The 27138-nt window shown below is 32.5% G+C and overlaps 1 protein-coding gene across 3 annotated transcripts in view; it reads left to right on the forward strand.

Moving 5' to 3' along the window:
• Positions 1 to 279: 279 nt before the first annotated feature.
• Positions 280 to 27138, forward strand: part of LOC135128991 (uncharacterized) — a 32521-nt gene continuing 5662 nt past the window's right edge. Inside the window, exons 1-4 of one of the 3 annotated variants that reach the window (XM_064056071.1) lie at positions 280 to 396; positions 1681 to 1868; positions 14854 to 15053; positions 21473 to 21721. In XM_064056071.1, coding sequence (XP_063912141.1) covers positions 1685 to 1868; positions 14854 to 15053; positions 21473 to 21721 — 633 coding nt within the window. In that variant the 5' untranslated portion in view covers positions 280 to 396; positions 1681 to 1684. Of the gene's footprint in view, positions 397 to 1522; positions 1623 to 1680; positions 1869 to 14853; positions 15054 to 21472; positions 21722 to 27138 lie in introns of those variants that run through there. The other 2 variants (XM_064056074.1, XM_064056072.1) reach the window with 2 other exon arrangements.

Below are 27138 nucleotides of genomic sequence, written 5' to 3' on the forward strand. Positions count from 1 at the left end.
AAATTCATAGGTGCTAAAATCTTTCACTACTTGATGTAGACTTGGTAGGGGCATCTATTCGATGCAGTGGCAAGTGCAAGATTTCAGTGTACTGCGTATAATATGATCAATAAAACGCTGCCTCAGTTCGTCTACTGGTTTAGAGATGGCGCGGCATACATATACACCGACAGCGTCCACATGCTTCCCTGTTTCAAATTTAAATTGTTAAATTGTTAAATTATGTCTTGTCTGCTCTAAGAAAGGCATTATGATTGTGTTATTAATATTGATAGAGTTATTGTTAAAGAAGAGATTTATTGTCTGCTTTGCTTGTGCTGAGAATACGTGATGTGTGGTTCTTTCTAGTGAAACAGGTACCCAGATAATAATTTAGCGCATTATTTTCTGTAAAATGTAGGTATATATACATAATTGTTGTTTTTATTAATATTAGAGTGGCTAAAATTTTCTTATCGACGACTAAAGATAAAAAAAACAGTGTGGGGAATAAAGTTGGACTAGTATGCCTATATTGTGTAATTTTGTCAAACTGCATGATATGTGTATACATCTTTATAAATAAAATATTTACTTTGTATTGATTTTTATCTTGTTTGAAAAATACTCGCATTCAATCTCACTTATTTGTATTATTACGTTCGTTTTGTAAACGATATTCAAACAGCCAATGCAATGTTTTAAAAATCAGATCAACACAATTTACTGTTTTTGCGACGCAAAATTTATATCCATTTTAATATAATGGAAACAGTTTGCCAACCCATAAATGTTAAAATTTGAAAATCTAAATTTTAAATGAATTGAAATTCGATTCAGGTTTTTACTCACATTACAGCTTCGAAAATTAGTTGCCTATTTAAAACACGTGTCGATTAGGAGCTTTAATTTATTGTTGTTAATTCCTGCTACTAATTTTGTAAATTGTGTTTAGATAGGCATTATGAATATTGTTGGAATCAAGCAATTTTTTGTTTAAAATATTGTACTAAAGTTAACAAATGAATATCATCAAAATTGATATCACGTCATTATTATAGCCATGTTTGGCTCTGCCTTTATTTTTTATATCGTTTCATATAATACCCACACCAAATAATAATAGCTTCGCTTCTTTTGTGACTGTTACCAGACAAAATAACGAATACTAGAAATGGATGGCAGAACTTTATAGGATCATCTGCTAAAGATATTTTCTTTTGAGCTACAAAAACTTTTTGCTCATTTCATTCATAGTATCCTTTCTTTATCTTTTTTTATAACGTATTATTACTATGTTATAATCGGGCACATACATTGTCGGTACGGATCGATTTTACATTAGATAAAACGCGTTTATGAAATAAATGCAGGTGTGCTTCTCTTTTTTAAAACATAGTTGAGCTTTGTCTACATCGCCTTACTGATTAAAACACAGTTGCTTAGATACTAATACAATAATTTATCAAAAGTTGATATGACACAAAATATTTAGTCTGGATATTATCTCTAATTGGACATTCCTTTGTTTATATGTTTGTAGACCTTCCATTCACCATAGAGAGTACAGGTGTTCTTAACAGATAAAATATAAGACAAGTGTCATTCACTCCCTGAATTATTATCACCAATGATTTGAAAGAGTGCGGAAATAAAAACCTGAGGTACCCGAATTTTTGCCAGTAATTTGTTTGATTTTAGAAACATGGGTAATAAACGAAAGAAGTCTGAAAAACAACAGCAAAATGGCTGGACCGCAGACCCAATGGCGGTAACCTGGACTGAAAATTATAATGATGTAATTAGTAAATACTGGAATAAAGTGCCCTATAGTTTGGGCAAAACGTTAGCTACATTAGCCGTTTTTATTGTCGGTGTCTCCATTAATGGTAAGTGAGTCTTGTTTCATATTTCGTAGCACCTGAATAATATATATTTTTTCGAACATAAATTTTCTTTTATAATTAAATTTTTAATTAGTTCGTACGTTCTTCCAATTATTTTTGTAGATAAGAGTGCCAAACAAAACGCACAACGTATTTAGATTCAAATGTGGTGATAATATGGTGTGATAGTTTGTAATCGAGTCATGAAAATTTAACATTAATTAAATTGCATGTCAAGCGAAATTCGGGTTGGATTTGGAGCTAACATCGCAAATAAAATTTCTTTGTTGGAAGTTTGTCCTTTTGAACACATAAGCATGTAAAACTTATGAGCGTTAAAATGTCTGCATATTTCAGTAATTGCGGAAAAAATGACGATATGATAATGAAAAATCATGACGCTAAATTTTGAAGTATGTGACAATTATCAGCTGTCTGCTTCGAACATGCAGGTGTGTTTGTTTTATAACATCAATCGCTGTGATTAATCACTGCCTCTGGAAATTTTGTCTTTACAAATACAGTTTCTTTTAAATTAATTTATTACTATTTTTAAAAACAAAATGACCGTCATGTAGACTTTTTCACTTATTGTGACGTTCTTGATGCTTCTTTGGTAAACACTATTCATCCTAATTTAATATCAAAACTGCAGTACTACAAATTATATTAATTCTCTAAATCCATGAATCGTGATAACTCAAGAATCTAAAATATGTCATTTATTTTTAAAGACAATGGGTTTTATTATCAGCGACAAAGTGAATTCCTACTTTATTATTATTGACTAATTGCGATTTTAGAGGTCGTGTGTACCTCAGTAGTACTCAAGTACTCGCATCTCAATTAATAAAGTTTTTATAAAAATACTGCATCTTCAAATTTTCTTGTGATTGTAGAAACATTGCAAACGAAACTGAAACTGTGCTCAAGAGGCATGAAAGAGTTAGTTTCAGTTTAAGTTTAATTTTTAATAAGGTAATAGCAAGCGTGGTTCTAAAATAAACTTGCTATCTGTACGTGATCAGCATCAATTATTTTCAACGCGAGTCAACGAAAACCAGCTTTATCTAGTAAATATAACGAATTATACTTTTTTAACGAAAAAAAAATTAAACACTCGAACTTATCGATTGTACATTCTACTTCCACAAAACTGAACGAAATTAATTGAAAATAAGTAATTTTGTTAACAGATTTACTGTGACAAATTATTATCCCGTTTCAAAAGAGAACTAACTAACTAGATGAAAACTAGTTTAATACCAATGTATTTACCACCTGCTACTATCAGATTGTAGATGCATTTCTTCATAGAAATGTAATTGACACACTTTGGCATCGTCGAAGTGATACTCAGTGCCGTCCGATCGCCAGCGCTATTGCAGCTGTGGCCTATAACTTCGGGAATTTTTAATAATAATTGCTCCATTTTTTCGATTTTCCTCAGTTATACGAGTTCTTCTAGATGTTAAAATGCTTTAAAAATTAAAGATGACTGTTCAACATCACAATTTTCGTGATGATCTTGATTAGATAAACACTGATTTGCTTTAAACGCCACTGAGGGTGTGACGTGGTTGAGAGTACACAGTCGGCCAGTTAAATTTATCGCCTTAGGTCGCGTCGTCGTTTCTAATATTTGTCTGGTTGATTGCACATCACTTCGGCTGTGCCTAACTCTGGTAATTGACATCCAAATTCTCAAGATATCATCTTTCAATTCATTAACTGTTGCATCTTTGTGACCTCTCGTACAAGAGAATACCATACATTCTCAATAGGGTTGAGATCTGGACTTTTCGTAGGCCATGGCAGCAAAGCTATATTTTCTCGTTAAAACCACGTTTCCAATGAATTAGATACATGAATTGACGCATTATCTTGTTGAAAAATCACTTTGTTGTCTTGAAATAGGTTCAAATGTGGTTTGAGGTGCACTTCCAACACATCTTGGTAATCTAGAAAGGCCATTCGATTTGAAATAAATGCTAAGTTAGTATTTCCTAAACCACTAAAGGCAGCCCAGACAAGTACTTAGGTTCTTTCCGTAAATCGTGCCAATAATATCGAAAACCATCAGGACCATCAATACACCATCTTTAACATTTTTGTCATTTGACAGTATTCGCAAAACTGTTCTTTTGTGAACAGGAAGTCCTAGGGTCGTCTTTATCCTTAGGGACGACATGTTATCTTTATGCACGTTCAGTGAGTTTTTCTTTTCTTCCACAATTTTGTCGTCCATTTTCACTGTATTTCTTCCTTAGAAATTTGGAGATTGTGGTCCGATTTCTTCCAATCTTTCTTCCGATTTCCGCAAAATTCAAACCTTGGTCATAGTGTGCCTTAATCTGTCCATTTTCGCGTTCTGTTAGATCGTTTTTTTTTTGTCCATGACGAAAAACAGTTATTATATATATTAGCACTGCAAGTTTTGAAGGCCCTGGGCTTTTCTGACGATGGCTCTCCATTGGGTGCGGTTGGCTGCTTTGCTTTTCCAATGTTCGATACCCATTTCTCGAAGATCCCTTTTCACTCTTCCAGCCGTCTCAGTTTTGGTCATCCTTTCTTTTTCTTTCCACCTTGTAGACGGTGCAACACTTTCCCGATAGTTATATCCTCAGATGCTCTTCCTATATGCCTTGGTAATTTTCGGTTCTCCATGTACTTCTTCTACTTCCTTATTTGTTCGTCTTCTCCATGGTTCTTGTTCCTTGATACCTCCATATATCTTCCGTAGTATTTTTCGTTCCTCAATCTCTAATCTCTGTTCCCATTTTTTTGTTAGAGTCCAAGATTCACAGACATATAGTACTGTAGGTCTTGTCATTGTTTTGTATACTTGTTTCTTCGTCTGTCGTGTTACATTTTTGGCTCCAAGGAACCTGTTTAGTCTTCCTAAGTTCATAAGGTACTACCTTTAATAATGGGTTCTTCTATCCCTTCTCTCATTTTGTTCTTATTGGTGATTACTACTGCTAAGCATTTAAACTTTTTTACTTCTTCAAACTCATATGTAGTTCCACCTTCCGCGGCTATCTTCAATGTTTTTTGTGAGTCTTCTTTGTTCGTCATTTTCATTAGTTTTGTCTTCTCTTCGTTTATCGTTAGTCCCATCCGTTTTGCTTCTGTGATAAGGTTAGCTGTCATTTTCTTTAATTCGCTTTTTGTTCTCGTTACGAACCTTAGGTCATTTGGAAACGCTAGATTCTGGTGTCTTTTATCATATTCCGCTTCTTCTAATTATTACTTCCAGTGCTAGATTGAAAAGAGTGGCTGACATGGGGTCTCCTTGTCGTAAACCGGTGGTTACTAGGAATGATTGGGATAGTATTCCATTACTTCTTATACGGTTTCTTGTGTTTTCTATCGACATTCCAGTAAGTTTAATCATCTTATTTGGTATTTCTAGCTCTTGCATGGCTGTCAGTAATTCTTTCCTATCGTTTTCCAACATTTTTCAACTATTTCCGAAAATCGGTTGAAGACATTTTCTTGTAGTTTTGTTATAAGTTTCCACTCCCACTCGACAGAAGAACATAATTAGCCCCACCCGACCACCCTGTCTCTTTATCTGTGATTGATTTGATCCGAACTAAATGAAATGAATGATTTTATTCTGAACAGAAATAAAATGAGTCGCCAGAATGAGAAGAGGGAGGGTGGGCGGGCCTAGTACTTGCTGAGGTAAGACTGATTTTGGCAAATCACATACGCTCCAAGAAAGTAGAGGGTGGGTGGGCGGGGCTAGTATTTACTGAGATAAGACTGATTTTGGCAAATGATATACCCTCTAAGAAAAAAGACAGTGAGTAGGCAAGGCTAGTATTTGATAAAACAAATCTGTCTTTGGCACTTTTGACGTTTTCCACCATTTTTCAACTATTTCCGAAAATCCGTTGAAGACATTTTCTTGTAGTTTTCGATATCCAGAAATAATTTTCGGCTTCGTTTATTACATAAGTTTTGTTATAAGATTCCACTCCCACTCGACAGAAGAACATAATTAGCCCCACCCACCCACCCTGTCTCCTTCTCAGTGATTGATTGATTTGATCCGAACTAAATGAAATGAATGATTTTATACTGAACAGAAATAAAATTAGTCGCCAGCATGAAAAGAGGGAGGGTGGGCGGGCCTAGTACTTGCTGAGGTAAGACTGATTTTGGCAAATCACATACGCTCCAAGAAAGTAGAGGGTGGGTGGGCGGGGCTAGTATTTACTGAGATAAGACTGATTTTGGCAAATGATATACCCTCTAAGAAAATAGACAGTAATGAGTAGAGAGCGGAAAATATGCAGCAAAATTTTGGGAAATATGATCATATGATATGTACCAAATTTATGCAAATATGCAGTAACTTTCTTAACATATGCAGAGATATGCAGTTGCATATGCTCCAAAAATTAAAAAAAAAGCTGAATAAGCGAACTAAATTTATTTACAAATCACAAAAACAGGTTTCCCGAGCTTACGTTTTATTACAAAAAATACATAAATCACATTGCAAAGTGTTTAATTATATCTCACTAACACATAAATCACACTAACACATAGATCACACTTTTACTAAAAAATAAATACAAACAGAACAAATTAAAAAATAGCGGTAATCAACTGTTTAATTACTATTTTGGTAACAATTTGTTTTTAAATATTTTTCGAAATATTGTAACAAAAAGTTTTTCCTGTGATTCTCTAGTATGTATTTGTAAATAGAAAAACTGCGTACTTACCGGTCTAGAAAAATGAAAAATAATAGGATAAATTTTCAAAGTAGCACAAAAATTGATAAAAATGCAAAATATGCACCCGTTACGTAAAATATGCAGCAGAAGGCAAATATATGCAAATATGCAATTTTTTTTATAGCTGTATTTATTTTTAATTAGCATGATTCGTTCACAAATTAAATATCAAGACTTATATGCAAAAAATATCGGATATGCAAATTTCATAAAATCCGCTCTCTAGTAATGAGTAGGCAAGCCTAGTATTTGATAAAATAAGTCTGTTTTTGGCATTTTTAACGTTTTTCACCATTTTTCAACTATTTCCGAAAATCGGTTGAAGACATTTTCTTGTAGTTTTCGATCTCCAGAAATAATTTTCGGCTTCGTTTATTACATAAGTTTTGTTATAAGTTTCCATTCCCACTCGACAGAAGAACATAGTTAGCCCCACCCGCCCACCCTGTTTCCTTCTCATTGATTGATTTGATCCGAACTAAATGAAATGAATGATTTTATACTGAACAGAAATAAAATTAGTCACCAGAATGAGAAGAGGGAGGGTGGGCGGGCCTAGTACTTGCTGAGGTAAGACTGATTTTGGCAAATCACATACGCTCCAAGAAAGTAGAGGGTAGGTGGGCGGGGCTAGTATTTGCTAAGATAAGTCTGACTTTGGTAAATGATATACCCTCTAAGAAAATAGACAGTGAGTAGGCAAGGCTAGTATTTGATAAAACAAGTCTGATTTTGGCACTTTTGACGTTTTCCACCATTTTTCAACTATTTCCGAAAATCGGTTGAATACATTTTCTTGTAGTTTTCGATCTCCAGAAATAATTTTCGGCTTCGTTTATTATATAAGTTTTTTTATAAGTTTCCACTCCCACTCGACAGAAGAACAAAATTAGCCCCACCCACCCACCCTGTCTCCTTCTCAGTGATTGATTGATTTGATCCGAACTAAATGAAATGAATGATTTTATACTGAACAGAAATAAAATTAGTCGCCAGAATGAGAAGAGGGAGGGTGGGGGAGCCTAGTACGTGCTGAGGTAAGACCGATTTTGGCAAATACATACGCTCCAAGAAAGTAGAGGGTGGGTGGGCGGGGCTAGTATTTGCTAAGTTAAGTCTGACTTTGGCAAATGATATATCCTCTAAGAAAATAGACAGTGAGTAGGCAAGGCTAGTATTTGATAAAATAAGTCTGATTTTGGCACTTTTGACGTTTTCCACCATTTTTCAACTATTTCCGAAAATCGGTTGAAGACATTTTCTTGCAGTTTTCGATCTCCAGAAATAACTTTCGGCTTCGTTTATTACATAAGTTTTGTTATAATTTTCCACTCCCACTCGACAGAAGAACATAATTAGCCCCACCCGCCTACCCTGTCTCCTTCTCAGTGATTGATTTGATCCGAACTAAATGAAATGAATGATTTTATACTGAACAGAAATAAAATTAGTCGCCAGAATGAGAAGAGGTAGGGTGGGCGGCTCTAGCAGTTGCTGAGGTAAGACTGATTTTGGCACATCACATACGCTACAAGAAAGTAGAGGGTGGGTGGGCGGGGCTAGTATTTGCTGAGATAAGTCTGACTTTGGCAAATGATATATCCTCTAAAAAAATGGACAGTGAGTAGGCAAGGCTAGTTTTTGATAAAACAAGTCTGTTTTTTGGCACTTTTGACGTTTTCCACCATTTTTCAACTATTTCCGAAAATCGGTTGAAGGCATTTTCTTGTAGTTTTCGATCTCCAGAAATAATTTTCGGCTTTGTTTATTATATAAGTTTTTTTATAAGTTTCCACTCCCACTCGACAGAACAACATCATTGCTTTCTTGGAGTCTATAAAAAGTTGTAATACGTAATGCACTGCTTGGAGTTATTTTAATATGAAAATTTGATCTATGCTTGTCCTGTTCTTTCTAAATCCTGCTGGGTATTCTCCTATGGCTCCTTCCATATGCTGTTTGAGGCTTCTCTTTATGCATCGTTTTACACTTGCTTGCTCGTCTTCTGTTAAATTCCCTTCTTTATCTTTGCAATAGATTACTTTTGGTTGCTAACCTTTCTCCTCTCATTTGACATCTTGGTAAAAATTCCTTATTTCTTTCTTACAGAAGTTTTCTTCAATCTGTCGTATCTGTGCATCCATGTTCGCACGTTTTTTGTTTCTGTATATTTTCTTGTACGTTCTTCTTTCTTGTTGGTACTGCTTTTGATGTTCTTCTTTTCTTGTTCTCGTTCTCATGTACGTCTCTCTTGATTTTCTTCCAGTTTCTAATGCTGTTCTACATTCGTCATCAAACCATTCGGCTTTATTCGCGTGTTTTGTTTTAAATCCTATTACGTCTTTTGTGGTAGTCCATATATTGTTTTGTAGCATTTCCCATTTTTCTTTTAGTTGTGTATTTCTTTTGTCTATTAATACTTGATCTACTTGGTGGATCGTCTTACCATCTGGAGATATCCAAGTGCCTTTATGTATTTCTTTGCGTTCAAAAACTGTGATTTTTACTACCATGCTGTTTTCCTGTACGAATTCTATTAGCTTTTCTTCATTTTCGTTTGTTTCTTCATGTTTACTTTCTTTCTCGATTATACTTGTATGTCGACATCTCTGTTTTTTACCTATTTTGGCGTTCGCGTCTCCTACAACAATTTTGATACCTTATTTTGGTATTTTCTGGTATTCTTTCTCTAATTCTTCATAGTATTCTGTTTTTGTTTCTAGGTCTTTTTCTTCCGTCGGTGCGTGAATATTTATCAGATAGCACAATTTTTCGGAGATTGGTTTGAACGTGACTATTGCTCCTTTTAGGTTTTTCTTTTCTTTTTTCTTTAATTCGTTTTCTGTGTGCTTTGCGTGAGTCGTCATCCTTTTCTGGTGTTTATTTGTTACTTTATGGGCCATTCGTTTTTTGTCGAGATTGTCGTACCATTGTCAAGCTTCCCCTGCTCATATCAGATTTTTGTATCCGACTTTAGTCTCGAGCGCTTTTTCTCCGGCCGTTATCAACCTTATCTTCTTCTGTATCTCGTTTTCTCTCTTCGTATAATCGTCACCTATGAATATCTCTATTCCTTTTAGTTTGCTTTTTTGCTTCATAATGGTTCGTTTCTTATCCTAGCTTTTAACTTTTTTTTCTCTACTCTCCGCAATCTTTCTTTCAGTTCTTGATTTTCGTTGGTTAATGTTTATCTGCTGATATGTTTTTTGATTTTCTTTTATTTCCGTTACGTCCACCACTATCTTTTCGAACATCTTTATTTCATCCATTTCGTCAGCTGTTTGTAGTCTCTTGGAGTCTCTTTGTATCTTTATACTTTGTAGTGACGATGACGGTAAGAGTGAGGGTTCTTTTTCTCCTTTAGTAACTTTTGCTCTTTTAAATTTTCTTTGGTATCTTCTAACTGATTTTTTGGTGTCCCTTGTCGACTCTTGTGTTGTCAGTACGGACCTGTTTTGTTTACTTGCGCCTATTTTTCATTCGATTTAATGTTTCGTTATTAATTACTAATTAAGCAACAAGATTTCTAATTAAAAGTTGACTAAAGTAACAATTTGGTGAATACGTTAATTTCACTCTAGTTGGACCCACTTACGAATTCTGGTCTTGAAGAATTAGGAGTCCGATCGGCTGTGACAGCCCATAGGGTCAAATCAAAACATATGCGGTAAATCCTGGGGTTAATATTAGTAGGATTGAAGATTATATTAGGAATAAATTACAGTGTGTTTGTAGCGCAAATGACAATATGGACAATATTCAATCTTTTGAACTCAAACAATTAAATTCTAAGTTCCCGGATAAATACAGTTCCTTTAAATTATTATCAATCGATTTCTCATTAATTGAAAAAGTTTTGGATGCATCTTTTTGGCCAATCGGTATTGCGGTTCGTAAATATTTTAGTCCTCGTAGTGTACGAAGACAATCAAATTTTCAAAAAAGTCCAGATCATCAAACTCAGAGTTAACTATTTATTATTAGAATGTTAGAGGGTTAAGAACTAAAATCAGTCATTTATATTCTAGTGTATTGTGCGAAAACTATCCGATAATTTCATTAACAGAAACTTGGCTTAATGACACATTTTTTAATAGGGAAATTATAGATGATAGATATGTTGTTTACAGAAAGGATAGATCCTTTTTAGAGACGAATAAAGAACGTAGTGGTGGTGTAATGATAGCTGTTATAATGAATATTCCTTCTACTTTACTGCAAATTGATACTCTTCAAAGAGAAGAAGTTTGGATACTAATCTCGTTTAATGGCATACAAATTATAATTGGAACTGTGTATTTTCCTCCTAATTCACCCTTAGCTGTGTATTCTGACCATATATCTTTGGTTGATTCTTTAATTGCTGATTATCCTGAAACTACAGTATGTATTGTTGGTGATTACAATTTGCCTGGATTGAGCTGGAAAAGCGATACTAATTGTAATTATTTAATACCTGTTAACGTTGTTTCAATGATTGAAGAATTAATTTGTGACAATTTCGCTGTGAGTGGTCTTTTTCAATACAACTCTATATTGAATGGAAATGATGTAATTTTGGATTTAAGCTTTAGTAATACCTACTACACTTATCATTGAAGAATGTTTATCCTTATTACCGAAAGATATAAATCATCCTGCCTTTATTATTAAAATTAGTGACATATTCTTGCCTTTACTAGATCGCACTATATACACATCTTATTTGGATTTTAAGAACGCGTCATTTGATGTAATTAATACCTACCTGGAGCAAATTGATTGGTTTACCATGGAAAATTTTTCTCATCTTGATGATTGTATGTATTATTTTTATTCTCACATAAATTCTCTTATAACTCGTTTTGTTCCTATTGTTGTTAAAAAAACTCAGAACAATTTTCCTTATTGGGTTGATAACCATACAAGATCTCTTATTGTGAAAAAAAAAGAAGCTCATAGGAATTTTGAGGTAAATGGATTATACTCAGATTACGTAAAATTTTGTGATCTTAGACGTACATGTAAGTTGGCTATGAACTTGTGTAGGAAAAATCATATTCGAAGTGTTGAGCAGAATATTATTGTTAATAGTAATGGTTTTTGGTCATTTGTCAAGAAATCAAAATCTAATACAGTGGAGTTCCCCTGTTCTATGTTCTTAGGTGATATCATAGCTGATTCTTCTAAATCCATTGCAGATTTGTTTACTACTTATTTTCAAACTGTATATACTGTAGCTGATACTGATCTTAATATGAGTTCATCAAATTGGAAAGAGAATCTTGTTGATATTAATTCATTTGAAATATCCACCGACCTTGTTTTGTCTAAATTACTTCCCCTAGATTCTTCTGTTAAAATAGGTCCAGATGGTATTCCATCACTATTTTTAAAACAATGTGCTCACAATTTATGTTTTCCCTTACAAATTTCATATAAAAGATCTTTACAATTATCCAAAGTTCCTACACTATGGAAAATTTCTTATGTTACACCTATTTATAAGAAAGGTCATCGTAGTGATATTTCAAACTATAGACCTATTAGTATTGGTTCACCTATAGCCAAAATATTTGATTCAATTACATGTGACATTTTGTCTTTTCATGTAAAAAATATCATCCTAGATGAACAGCATGGTTTCTTTAAAGGGCGTTTGACAACTTCTAATTTAATGATATTTACTAATTATATAGTTGATAATATGGAAAATGGTTACGATACTGATTGTATTTACACTGATTTGGCAAAAGCTTTTGATAGGGTGAATATTTGTATTCTACTATTAAATTGGCTAAGATTGGAACTGGTGATCCTTTACTATCATGGATAGATTCATATCTAAGTAATGGAAGGCAATTTGTAATTATAAATGGGTTCAAATCAAAATGTATAATTCCATCTTCCGGTGTTCCGCAAGGTCCCATTTAGGGCCCTTGCTTTTCTCTCTATTTGTAAACGATATCAAAGATGTTATAAAATCTAGTCAGTTTTTACTATTTGCAGAGATTTAAAAATCTTTAAAAAAATTACTTGCCCCTCTGATTGTCATATGATACAATCTGATTTGAACTTTTTAGAATTTTGGTGTAAGAAAAATGGACTAGAATTTAACATACCTAAGTGTAAGGTTTTAAGATTTAGTTGCAAATTATGTTCTGAACATTATAATTATACATTGTCTTCTATTGTTCTTGAAAATGTGACCAGTTTTTGTGATTTGTGAATTACTATTGATAGTAAACTCTCTTTTACTTTTCACATAAATAATATTGTTTCTAAAGCAAATAAAATGTTAGGATTAGTAAAAAGAACCTGTAGTGTGTTCTCAAATCTTAGATCTTTTTTATTTTGTTTTCATCTTTTGTAAGGTCGATCCTCCAATACGGTGTTACTATATGGTCTCCTTATTATAAGATGCACAGTCAAAGAATTGAAAAAATTAAAAAAAAATTCGTCAAATTTCTGTGCTATAAGTTCAATATATTTTTCAATAACTATAATTATACTATGATAATAAGTTATTTTGGGCTTACGTTACTTTCTAAGAGAAGAATAATGTTTGATATGTGTTTTGTTTATATATATTGTTACTTGTTCAAATATTCTAATTTTATTTATGATACATGTTCCATCTCGTCAAGTAAGAAATTCTCACTTACTTTCAATTCCATATCATCGTACTTTGTACGCGTTTCAATCGCCTGTTAGTCGTCTTGCTAGACTGACACTTATCTATGTATAATGAAATTGAGTTTGTGGGAATTTCTTACACCAGGTTTAAATCATCGATCCACAGGAAGATTTTAATTTAGTGTTGTAACTTTTGTATGTTTTTATTATTGTAATTGTTTTTTTTTTGACCGTTAATAAACATCATCATCAAGATGATTTATGGCACGGCTATTTACATTTCCCATAGAGTTCCTAATACTTGCGGTAATTGAGGTAGTAGTGCCATAAAAACGAAGTCAGAGTTGTACCACTATACAAAGATTTCTCTTTTACTGCTTTAGAGGAAATAATGATTATTAAAAAAATCGTCAGGATATTGGTTGATCGCATGTAGGAAAAAGTTGCCTTGGGTATTTATTGACTGTAGATTTTATGCAATTTATGAAATACTTTTTCTTTCGATCTTCTTGCCCTAACTTTCATTAAGAAAAAACTCAAACAAATTTGTATGCTGTGAAATATCAAGTGTCTGTGTAACGATCAAAGTGAATTCAAGGCAGATTGAAAATTAAAACTAAAATATTTATTCAAGCTGCAACACTTTGTTTATTAATTCTGTAATTAACTTTCTTGTGGTAATTTAAACGTAGTAACAACAAATATATTCGGAGATTAAATTTTGAGTGATGGAGAATTTTTTTTCTTTTCATTTTTTGTTAAAATCAATTTTATAAGTAGGGTAATATTTCGGTTTTCAAGTTTGTTTTGTCAATTAATGTGTTAGTTTTAATTAGCTCCCTAGTTAGGTAATACAATGCATTACTCACAGTATATGGCCAATTTAGCTCTCCGCGAGTAACAAATCATGTTAATGGCAGTAAGTAATACAAGCAAATAGTGTTCGGATGATTTAGCACAGTTGACTTTGACTAGTGCGGCAAACTTCATCTTCATGAGTAAACATTAAAGAGGGGATTTATATGCTCAAAATTCCTTCCAATTATGTACGGGTTTATGCACATATTATATTTATTAGTTATTACATATAACATATTTTTACGTAATAACGCTGTATACTACACATTTTTTTTTGTTGTTACAAATAACAATCAGATGTTTTTCCAAATTTTACATTGTAAAATTCTGGCTTTCATCTGTTAATAATATTTTATATGAAGAGAAGCTAATATCTAAAAATATGTTTTCAATATTAGGTATGAAATACTGTATGCTCAGTCGACATGTACCTACTTCAACTTTTATGATCTAGGCAAGCAACCCATATAAATATATATGGTATATGTTCTTAGACTTTCGCCAAACCATGTGCATTTAGTATATAACTCGATCGTTAGTATCTAATCACCAGAAAATTTCCAGGTAGTTGACATAGAAATATTTATTTTCTATTAAACCTTATTTTGTTGTGTGTAACGTCTTATCGCTGGCGCAATTATCAAGTTCCATCTAAAATGGCAGGTGTTAAATCTTACGGCGATTAACTCGCGCTATTTATTCAGGTGCTACACTTGACAAGAGAGCAAAACACACAAACATTACATAATATTCCATTTCAGGAGACTGGGTAAATATTTTTGTACATGTTACCCGACAATGGGGATACAATAGTCGTGGAGAAACTGCAAATAACAGTACACAATCCAACTTGTCGGAAATAACTCTGGAATCTCTTGGCTTGCAGAATTTTTGGACGTTCTGGGTATACTCCTGCCTGGTGTCCTATCTAATGTACTACGTCCTAGGTGGATTCCTGCACGTAGGTATTTCTTTTTCCGTGGATTTAAATTTTTATTTCCCTTTTTGTGTGAGCTGTCGGTCTGATTGTATCGATTTAATGCTTATCTGTTTTAAACGGCTTATTTCGGTGCATGCAGGTGTCTCGCCCGATCCCCAAGGTACTGTAGTACTTATGTCAATGATGCGGATTTTATCGCTTGACTATCCGAACACGGCAAACAATGTTTTACAATTTTACCGCGAACTTTATGCCGAGCTTTTCCATCAGGCCTGTAAAAGAAAACATAAACTGGAAGAGGTGCAAATTGCTTTTTATGTGTACGCATAAACATTTGTCGCTGGGTAAAGAAACAGAAGGGACTGTCATAAAGTTTTAAGACTTGTTTCCTATGCATGGCGGTAATATCGTTTGACCGTTGTTTCTGCCTTTGTAGTGGAGACTACAAACGAAGGCGTGTTGTGCTCATTTTCGGAGGAAAGTTCAAGGGGTGAAACGTATAAAGTGGCCAGAAATATAGTTCAAGACTGAATCTACAGCTCTGGTGTTTTTTTTTTGGCTCTGATTAGTAGATTAGTTTTAGCGCAAAAGTCAGATTTTATGTTTTGAGATTTTCATTTCTTGTTGAAAATATTTATTAATTACGTGAGCCAGCAGCTAGCTTTCATTCCATAGTTTGAAAAATTCATTATTTAAAATTTTAATTTACGTAATGGAGAAAATGTATATTTTATGTGCAATGATTTTACTGAATCTTTAACTTTAATTTACAAAACAGAGTTGAAAAGAATTTTTTGTTAAAATTTGGTAATAAATAAGTTTTGTTTTTTCCAAGATTCCGACACAGTGCTAATTGTTTTAACATTGTCTTAGATCTTAATCTAAATTATGTTTCATTGTTAAGAAAATTCCTATAACAAAACGTGCGATCAAAAAGTTTTGTGATTAGAGTGTGCTGTGGAAATATTTACTGATCTCTGTCTTATCATTGCAGCTGATATGATTGATATTATGATCGCTTACGCACGACTATATTTGACATTTGACGCCATGCTTACCCAAAAATATATAAATATTTGTTACAAAAATATTGTACAATAATAATTATATCAAATATTTCCAGCTATATTAATTTTAAATTATGCAGGTATAAGCTATATTCTATTAAAATAACTCTCCACATTCCTAAATAATACATATATATATTTCACAAAATTTTAGTGGTTTTTTTAAATTACGGCCACGTTAATTGAGTAACCGCTCTAAATTCTAGTGTGCGAAGCCACTAATTTCTCCAAAAATCCATAAAATGAATAAATAAGGTGGAAAGTTATTTCATCAAAGCGTACAATGTAAGCATTGATTATATCAATGCCAGAAACTCATTTGATAAGAAAACTTTTTCATCGCATGTTGTGGTATAAATATATGTATTTCTATGTAATAATACACTGTATTTATAACTAATCATGATAACTGCAGCCGATATTTCTGAAAATTGCTAAGATAATTTTCAGGAGTTATTTTATCTAGAGTAAATCAGTAATTTCGTGTGTTTAATAATCTTCATTCACTAATGGATATTTGTTAAGTAATCAGAAGTGTTTATGTTTTGGATATTTGTTTGGCGCAATAATTTTTTTCTTGAAATCTTTAATATGTTAATGAGTGTGCATAAAGTATAGAATGAATAAATTTAATAAATTAAAAAAGAAGTCACCAATTTTATTTGGAAATTGTATACATATTTTGTAAAGGAAGATTCAACAAGAATGAAAATTTCTTAACCTAAATAGTTCCTTATTTCGTAAAAAATATAAAAAAAGTGTTTTCGTTTTTTTTTGTTTATTAGTTACGTATTTTGTGCAAAATAACAAATTATAAAATAATAAAATAATAAATGACCTACTCGTAAAAAGAGACATAGGTACGTGGTTTGGTTTAATGGTTTAAAAAATTGTAGACGTTATATCTCTGCTTTTTCCGGAAATGACATCAATCTTTTCGTTCAAACAGAATGTGGTTCGGTTTTAGGGGAGTTAAATTGATAGTAATTTATTTGACAAACGCTCTGTATGTTTGAAAAGAATAAGTTGATGTCATTTTTGGAAACCAAAATGTTACTTGTACAGGGTGAGCCACTAATCGTTATCGTCAATATTTCATTAATTATTAGAAAGAGAAAAAAGAGATACAGACCAAAATTTTACGATTCTTTAAGTAGCAAACTCTAAAATGATTTTCAACTGTAGAGTTTTTTTTTTACTGGAATACCTTGTATATTTTACGTCTTCTCTTTAAGTCCTTCATTGGATTTATGACCAATTTCCAATTTCCAATTTTCTTAAAAAGTTTTGGCGATGAGAGGAAAAGCGAGGAGACGCAGTAATAACATACAGGGTGTTGTATTTGAAAAAACTGCAATATCAAGAATTGAAATTTATAATAATAGGTTGAACTTTATCATTTCATCAAATATTGTGAAACGGCGCGTCGAAAGTTAAGGATATTGATGGAAGACATGTTTATTATTAGATTTTTTATAACTTTTGACGTGCAGTCTATGTAAAAATATACAGGGTGCTGAAAAAATGGCGTACCAAATCTGTGCCAAGTTGTTGAGGATTGTTCATAGAACAGAGAAAAAATAATTAAAAAAATTCTTGGGATCAAATGTCGAAAATATAGCTCTTCAAGATTTAACTTTTATTGTCAATATTTCACCAAATTCTAACTCGCCACTTAGTGTTGGATACATGAAATCAATTAGACTTCCATTATTCAAAATGATTTTGTTTCCATCCACAATTTTATTCATTTTATAATATAACAAAAAACTTAAAAATTGTTTAGGATAAATCTAAATCGATATTTTGTTTTTGTAAGTGAACGTGAAATTGACGTAAGGAATTTTTTAATGATGTTTCCTGAACTTAGATCTGTGAACTTAAAGTAGCGTTGAGCTGGTGCGCCATTTTTTCAGCACCCTGTATATGGTGTTTCATTAAAAAATTGTGTGTGGTGCCTTAAAATAGAACACTCTGTACAGTTAAAAATATTTTTAGAATGTGCTTCTCCAAAACCGCTAACCTTGGTCTGTAACTCTTTTTTCTATTTTTAATAAATCATGAATATCGAGGAGCGCGAGTTTAGTGATCCGCCATGTATACTAATATTATTTTCAGTTGTACAGAGTGTTCTGTTTTTAAGACGTACCACACAACTTAGTTTATTAAAATCGAATACCCTATATATTACATATTTTGATTGACCTCATTTTAGGCCTTATAACCACAGATTATTTTGAAAATTCCGATGTGACGTTGTCACGTTTTTTGAATTTTCTTGAATTTTTTTAGCAATTGAGTGTTCAATGGGGTCTTAATATACAAAGTATTTATTAAAATAAATAAATAAATAAATAAATAAATAAATAAATAAATAAATAAATAAATAAATAAATTCTCATTTTTTTTTTCAAACAGCACACATGTAGTTAATATTTTGTTAAATATTTCCTAAATTTAAAGTAGATTGTGTGACATTTTTACTTGTTTAAGAGATAGACATCGAAAGAAAGAAAGTAAAAATTAACAATAAAATATATATACAATTTTTTTTCTGAACATTCTGTACATTAAAATTTGATTTAACTGATGCCACAACAAAGCTCGTACTTAAAAGTAACATTGTTGCAAGAAAATTGGACCAAGGTGGCTACGTCGCATTCCAGTTATAAAAATAAACTGTTAGTATTTATAAAGCCTAAGAGGAAGTCAATAAGACTACATATGTACAAATATACAGGGAGGTACATTTTCATGGTACAGTTAATAATTTTCCTCTATGCTCCTCAAAAGACCGTACTACTTTAGTCTTTTTTTATTTCTCACCAGGTATATTAATTTTTAGATTTTTGTGATAATTAACCGTTCTAAATATCATGCTTTATGCCTTCTAAATAACTGATATTAGAATTAGAGCGGAACAGGTAAACTGGGACACCCTGTATATAAGGAACTGATATTTCTTTTTGGTGAAATATGTTTGTAGCTTTTACAATAACCTAAATTTTAGGTTTTGGTAATTTTAGGAAAAAAAAAATGTTTCCTTGGTTGAAAATGAGCGATTTTAAATATTTTCTTGCTGTTAGAAGTTATTAAATAACTACAACGAAAACAAAACACTTCAGTCTTTGTTTATTTCTCACTGTGTATATCAATTTTTAGATTTTTGTTATGATTAACTGTTCTAAATTTCATGCTTAATGCCTTTTAAATAACTGATATTAAAATTAGAGCGAAACAGATAAACTTGACACTCTGTATATAAAGAACTGATACTTCTTTTTGATGAAATAGGTTTTGTAACTTTGATAATAATCTAAATTTTAGGTTTTGGAAATTTTACAACAAAAATCCTTGGTTGAAAATGAGCAATTTTAGTAGTTATTAAATAAGTACAACAAAAACAAAACACTTTAGTCTTGTTTTATTTCTCACTATGTATATTAATTTTTAGATTTTTGTGATAATTAACCGTTCTAAATTTCATGATTTATGCCTTCTAAATAACTGAAATTAGAATTAGGGCGTAACAGATAAAGTGGGACACCCTGTATTTAACGAATTGATATTTCGTTTTGGTGAAATATGTTTTATAGCTTTTACAATAATCTAAATTTTAAGTTTTGGCAATTTTACGAAAAAAAAAAGTTTCCTTGGTTGAAAAAGAGCAATTTCAAATATTTTCTTGGTGTTAGAAGTTATTAAATAACTACAACAAAAACAAAACACTTCAGTCTTTTTTTATTTCTCACTATGTATATTAATTTTTAGATTTTTGTTATGATTAACTGTTCTAAATTTCATGCTTTATACCTTTTAAATAACTGATATTAAAATTAGAGCGAAACAGATAAACTGGACACTCTGTATATAACGAACTGATATTTCTTTTTGGTGAAATATGTTTTGTAGCTTTTACAATAATCTAAATTTTAGGTTTTGGAAATTTTACAAAAAAAATATTTCCTTGGTTGAAAATGAGCGATTCTGAATATTTTCTTGCTATCAATTATTAAATATAACAAAAACAAAAAAAAAATCCAAAAAAATGGATTTCGAAGATGATGCCGATGTTACGTCACTCGAAACGTTGTTTCAAGAAAAAGCTTAAAAAAGGAAAAATAATTTTTTTTGAAACAATTTTATATAAAAAAAATAATAATAATAATAAGACAATCCAAAACTTGCGTATTCTAGACAAAGTCGCATAACTATTATTTACAAATAACATAGAGCAACCTATAAAAAAAGAAGAAGTAGACTAAAGTTTGAAAATATTGTCAAAAGTACTCACTGGAACAAAAATTACGGCACACACGAAAAAGGAGAATTTATCCACTTGGCATTGGTTAAAAGTTTTTCGCTTGTTGATGCAATATAGATTCTTTCAGTTGTAACATGAGAAATAATTTGAAACAAAATTAAACCACTGAACAAACATAAGCAGTCATTAAACTAGCAGACATATTACTTTTATTTCTCAAAATTCCGCTTCTAGAATTGTTATTTTCTTTATTCATTATTTAAAAAGTGAAATTTGAACAAAAGATTAGAATCATGAAATTTTAGTTATCATTTAATACACTTGTTACAGTTTTAGTAGGAGTCAAACATGACATAAGAGCAAGTAATTTTGCTAGTTTTTGTGTTGCCATGATTAGCTTCTTTATTGTGGTTTTCAGTAGTTTTTGGCAAATTTAAGCCATGGTTTTGATTCATTTTATGTGGTGGGTCAACAAGCTACATAATTATTACAGACAGAAAAAAAGGCAAAGACCAAAACTGTACGCTTCTTTGAGGACTATACCCTATAATTATTTTTAAAACATATACAGTGTTCTGTTCTTAATACGTAACACACAAGTTTTTTTTTTAAGAAATACCCTGTTTATTTTTAAATATTTTTATTCCTGGGGGTTTATAACCACAATTTTTTTTTAAATTCCGTTGCGACGTTGTCAAGTTATTCCAATTTCTTTCAAATTTTTGGTAGAGTTCACACAAAAAAACGCAATAGGGTTATTTTTAAAATCTAGGTTACAATATTTTGTGGAAAAACAAATAAAAGTACGCGCTTTATTGTGGTAACAAAAAATCAATTTTTAGTATACAGAGTGTTTATAAAAAGTTCTAAAACTTCACGATTTTCAAATATTGATATTGCAGTTCTTGGCTTGAAATTTCATTCAGTCTTATATGAATTATAACAAGTCTACAGATTTGTAAATTTGTGTTTCTTGACATGTTTTAATCTTTCATCCAGTTTCAGCCTTTGATATTTTGAAAAAAAATAGAGCAAAAACTGTTGTCCAAAATTTACTACTTCACCCACAGATTGAAATCCATCTTGTTTACCATATTCTGTGTCCCCAGTGGTATTACTACGTCCGCCAGCGCGACAACGCCGAGGAGTGGAAATGCCAGCCGAAGAAGTTCATGTCCCCCGAGCTGGAAAGACACGAAATAACCCTAGGCTCCCTCACCCTATTCATGAACGCCTCCATTTCGGCCCTGCTCGCCTGTTACATCAGTAATGGAGGCTACAGCACCGTTTATTACGACATTGCGGACTACGGCTGGTTGTGGTACTTCCTCCAATGGCCAGTCATTTTTATTTACCAGGTTAGCGAGAAAACGGCGAGTTTAATTGCTCTTAAAACACACATTGTGCGCCCTCAAGACAGATCGATACACTATTTACACCGCAGTCGAAACTTACATTTACAATGAAGTCTTTATAGCCGGCTGTCGCTTTGTTCATTTAATTCTGTCCTGAGTACCCTAATATCATATTTCAAAAGGGTTGTTTGAATAAGACACACGATGCTTTTAACAAAAACGCTCTTTATATCATTCGAGGTGGAAATTATCAATGCCGGATGTGTACATGCGTCTGCTTACGTACTTTGACATGGAAAGCGGTCTTATTTCCTTTTTTTAGAATATCGGAATAAATTTTGATCGAAAGAAAGAGAATTTACTTGTAAAGCGAGTCTCCCGTCACAATGGGAAAATACTATTGGAAATGTCAAAAGGGGAATAACACTATTATGAGGGTTGACTCTGGAATCCATACATTATGATGAGTCAGACGGCCAATTCAGATATCCATTTTATGCGACAAAATTAATGTTGAAGTAATTAGGCTGGTTTATCAATTAAATTTGTTGATTTTTTTCCGAAGTAACAATAATATCGAAAAGAGATGTAGAGGTTTGTGGTGCGTTAAATGTCGTTTTGTGGAGACGACGGAACTGTAAGATTGACAATAGGCAATTTTGTCGTCGGATCTAGCAAGTTACGTCGGGAGATCACAATGAATGACCTATTTTGCTACTTCAAACGGCCATTTCAGTCGAGGGATAACAATGAAGTTCATTTGTCATAGCAATAGATTTATTTAACAATTAACTACTCAAATTGCGACCGTTGAATTAACTTTACATTAATAATGAGGAAGCTGGAGATAGAGTTTTCTCACTACTAATTAATATAACCAACGCTAATGAATAGCCGCGAATATTTAACAATTAATAATTTAGGATGTATTTAAGGTATCTCTATCCACCGTGAAATAAGTTACAAGGAATTTTTTACAAAGCACTATATTTTTTATTGAAGAAATTCTCAGAATGATGACGTTTTAATGGTAAAGAGCATTACCATGGAATATTTTGAGGTAGTGGCATCAGGTTTTACCATTTACACGATAGTCCCAACATATGTATAAAATTTGACAGCAATAAGTCTGATAGTTTCCGTAATTATCTATCTAATAACATTAACATAGATGATAGACGACAGACAGACAAACGGAAACGGAAATCTTATTATTTCGTATTCTAGGAGTAGGAGAAAACATGAAAGTAGCCATTTTCCAGATAAACTCTGTTATTGAGGAATGCCGCTGGCTTAGAATTATCTTTATCAAAAAAGAAGACAATCAGTTTAAGAAAGATCAAGAGATTTCGTTTTTAGCCAGTTTTTTTTAATGAAAATGTAAAGAACTGTTTCGTCAAAATCCCTGATGAAGTCCCTGTGCGCAGTACGTGTTTCCAGCCCTCTAATTGTCACATTGGTGTAGCAAATAAATTAGTGATAGTTGGGGGTTTGCTAAAAAATCTACGTTACTCCATTGAAGTGATAATCCAATTTCAACTTTGAGAAAGAAAATCGACTCAAATTCTTTGGTGGGAGCAGACAGTATTAGTAGTAAATGTGGTGGATAGAAATTAACGAATAAAAGTAAATACGGCAAAAATTGAAAACAGAAATCCGATAATTTGTTGCTTTCAATGAATATTTAGTACGGAGGCTGTGACTGTTATTTGAAGGCAACCTAACCAGTTGGATACGAACAGCGAACCCAATTAGCGAATTAAGACAGAAAAAAGGAGGAGAGAAATAAGAACAAAGAAACGAGCAATATTTCGTTGTGAATTGGAATTACTTTACAAGCATTAAGCCGAACAAAAAAAAATTGGTCGGAGCGTAGTTCAACAGTCTGAAGTACAGTCCAACAAATCCCGCTTAATTGAAATATTATAAAATTTGATAAAAAAGTAGGAAACAAAAAGATGATTGTATTATTTTACAGATTTTTGTAGGGCGTTTGCTGAACATTCTGTTAATTTGTTTATGTTTGGTCTGGCGCGGAATGTGGGGTTATCAGCTGGAGGCTCACATAACTGCTCCAAAAGGATGAATGTATTGATATAAAGAGCAAGGTTGTGCCTATTTCTAGTGAGTTTTCACATTGGAAAATTTTCCGATCTACATTTCAGCAAGAACATTGTGCTAACCCAAACATCCCGCATTAAATTGAAAAATTTTAAAATTCAAAATTTGGCCTTCGCTGGATCGTCTGACAAAAAGGAATCTACGTTGGAAAAGTACCGCTAAATAAAACACAAAATATACGGAGGACACAAAATTATTTATTCCTCCAATGACACTTTATCAACGACTGAAACAAAGCATTTACATTATAATAAATTATACCACACTTTATCAACGGTTCAAACAAAGAATTTACATTATGTTAAATGATGCCTTGATTCAAGTGATTGGTTACTTAAAATCATTAGTTTTGAGTGTTTATATCGTGGACTGTCCCCAGCTTATCCCAAACATAACACATGAAAATAAACAACACAAAATGTATCAGGCGTTGAGAGAAAATATCTCGGTGATGTGATGATGATATGATGATAATTGCCTAAAGGGGGAGATTTTTAATCCCCCTGTACCTCAGGTCACGAGATTATGAATTCTACCGCACTTTCACGATCTTTTCCCAGAGTAGGGCAACGTTAGATTGATTTAACTGCCGTAAATAAATTGTTATCAATCTTGTGTGGGGAATTAAGAGGTGTTATTATGTAACACTTACGTATAAGCAATCAGATACCTAATTTGTAATTTGGTAAACAAAGAGCAATTGTTAAATTGTGTTAGAACTAGTTAACGATTAAACTCCTAACATGAACTGTGAATTTACAAACAATAAAACAAATTTACACACGTGTTGGCGTCGGTCGAAAATTTACTTATTTCCGCAAGAATTAGCTACGCGTGTTGGGGAAACTGTGGCATCGTCGTCGTTACGTTACGCTACGTTAATTGTTTCAGTTTTTTATCGAAATATTTGATAAAGGATGGAAAAAACTTCAAAATGCACAAACACAAGTAAGTCGGCGAATAAAAGGCGAACGAAGAAAGTAAATAAGTTTGCAAGGCACTGTTTTGGAAAAGAAGCCAGTTTTGAAAATTTTGAGGTCATATACGAAATACTCTTGGTGATGCATTTCTACCAAACTTTTATCTAGTTGCTTTCTTTCCATATTTTTTGTTACTCCTGTTTTAACCAAGTAATGTTTTGGTCCATTAAATAAAATAATAAAATTATATTCGTATGTACATAGTTTAAGCTTTTTCGTCCAAAATCATGCCATGAGTAAATAATACTGGATTTGGGGTTACATTTTGAGATAAATTATTATAAATTACAAGAGAAAGAGGTCCTAGGAAACGTTATATCGGGTTATGATAAAGTAATGCCCAAAATTCATAAAAAGCGCAGCATTTGTTTTTGAAAAAAATGCAAAAACATGTCAAGCTTTTCATTATACTCTCCATCTTTTGACATACATCAAAAAAAATTTACATCAAATTGGTTGCGACGTCATCAATAATTTTTTAGATAGGGAGATATGTAAAAATTTATGCTATAGACCTACAAATAGACACACCAACCCAGACAATGGTAGACCTGATTGACGGAATTTTTAATAGTCTGAGGAAATATACGAGTCATTTCATGACGAATTTGTACTTTCAGGTCGTCTAAATTATCGAGTCTGTTCATGTAAACAGGAGTTTTTATAAAAATCAAGGGGTATAAGATCCGGAGACCTAGGTGGCCATACTACTCTTAATATTGTTCAGTCTTATCATCGCAAGCACTAGCCCCGCCCACCCACCCTCTGTTTTTTTAGAAAGTATATTACTTGCCAAAGTCAATCTTATCTTAAAAATTAGTAGCCCGCCCACCCTTCCTCTTCACATTCTAACATCTAATTGTATTTCTGCATAAGATCCGCCTTTCATTCAGAGCAGATAAAATTAATCACCGAAATGGAGGCGGGTGGGTGGGCGGGGTTTAGGTATATGTTCTTTTGTAGAGTAGGAGTGGTCCACGCCTGCCAATCCACCTTCCAACAAATTGATTATAAAAAAAACACTTACATTTACACCATATTGTGGTGGTGCCCCATTCTGTTGGAACCAAATCCCGGGTTCTAAAAAATCTTATGGATTGTCTGGACAAAGATCGATTTGATGTTAAATTTCCGTGAAAAATAAGGGGCCAATGATTCTTCTGTTTATTCTTCCCATCCAAACATTAATTTTTTGAGGACGTTGGGTACGTAATCATTGATTCACTAACCAAAGATTTATTAATGCTGAAAACGTGGATCTACAATTTTTTATGTGGATGTGGTCAAAGTAGATTAATTTGCGACATACTTAATTATTGTATTAATTGGTGGTAAAACATATTTTCATAAAAACGTGCATAAAATATTTTTTACGACAGGGACGGTACTAACGTACACAGCGAAAATGAAAAAAGTTGAGAAACAAAAGTTTCGATTATTATCAACAATTTAACAGTTCAATTCAATATTATTACTTTTCTGAAGTACTTATATTGAAATTACAGTTTTGTTTGCCTATTAAAGACTTTAGGAAAAAGTTAAACTTTGCCCCACCCACCCCCATTTTTTTTTCTGAAATAAAAAATAAATCTTATGATAAATAATACAACAACAAAAGAATGATCAACGCTTTTTTTACACCTTAATTTCGATCAGTTCCCACTCTCACTCTACAAAAGAACATATACCTTAACCCCGACCACCCACCCGCCTCTATTTCTGTAATTAAGCACTGTTAATCAAACGGAAGGATTGGCCGCAAAATCCAAGAAAAGAAAGTCAACTTTTAGTTGAAAATCGGTCACCCTCATTTATTTGTACACACTAAATGGGTTAAAATTACAGAAAAACAAAATGAACAAATAGATCACCAAATTTAGAAAAAAACAAATAAAAATTCAACAATAAATGAAGATTAAAACACTGAACACAAAAATGAAAACTAAACAGCAAATTACGCGTGGAGAAGGAACGAGTTGCACACTACAAAATTCCGACCAGAGAACTCACAAAAATTGACCAAACTACGCTTTTATCATTTCGCCAAATGTGGAGACTCCACCCGGCATGAGGGCGCTAACAAAGAAAAACCAATGGGATGCAACCCCTGTCTTGAAATGAAGTGCCTTCTCGTTCTCTCGCGAACCATACCAGCAAACCGCCCAAATCGTGGTCGATTCACATTTTCTTATCAAAAATTTCCTAACCATATCATTGACATTATTATAAATCTAATCTATCGAACAGCTTTTTGGGGTGGCCATTGGCTCGTGACTTAACTAGAATAGCCATTTCACCTGTGGTAGGCGAGATCTATGC

This window comes from Zophobas morio, unplaced genomic scaffold, assembly GCF_036711695.1.
Source record: "Zophobas morio isolate AGI-343-1 ecotype UQ-CSIRO unplaced genomic scaffold, CSIRO_AGI_Zmor_V1 ptg000014l, whole genome shotgun sequence".
NCBI lineage: Eukaryota > Metazoa > Arthropoda > Insecta > Coleoptera > Tenebrionidae > Zophobas > Zophobas morio.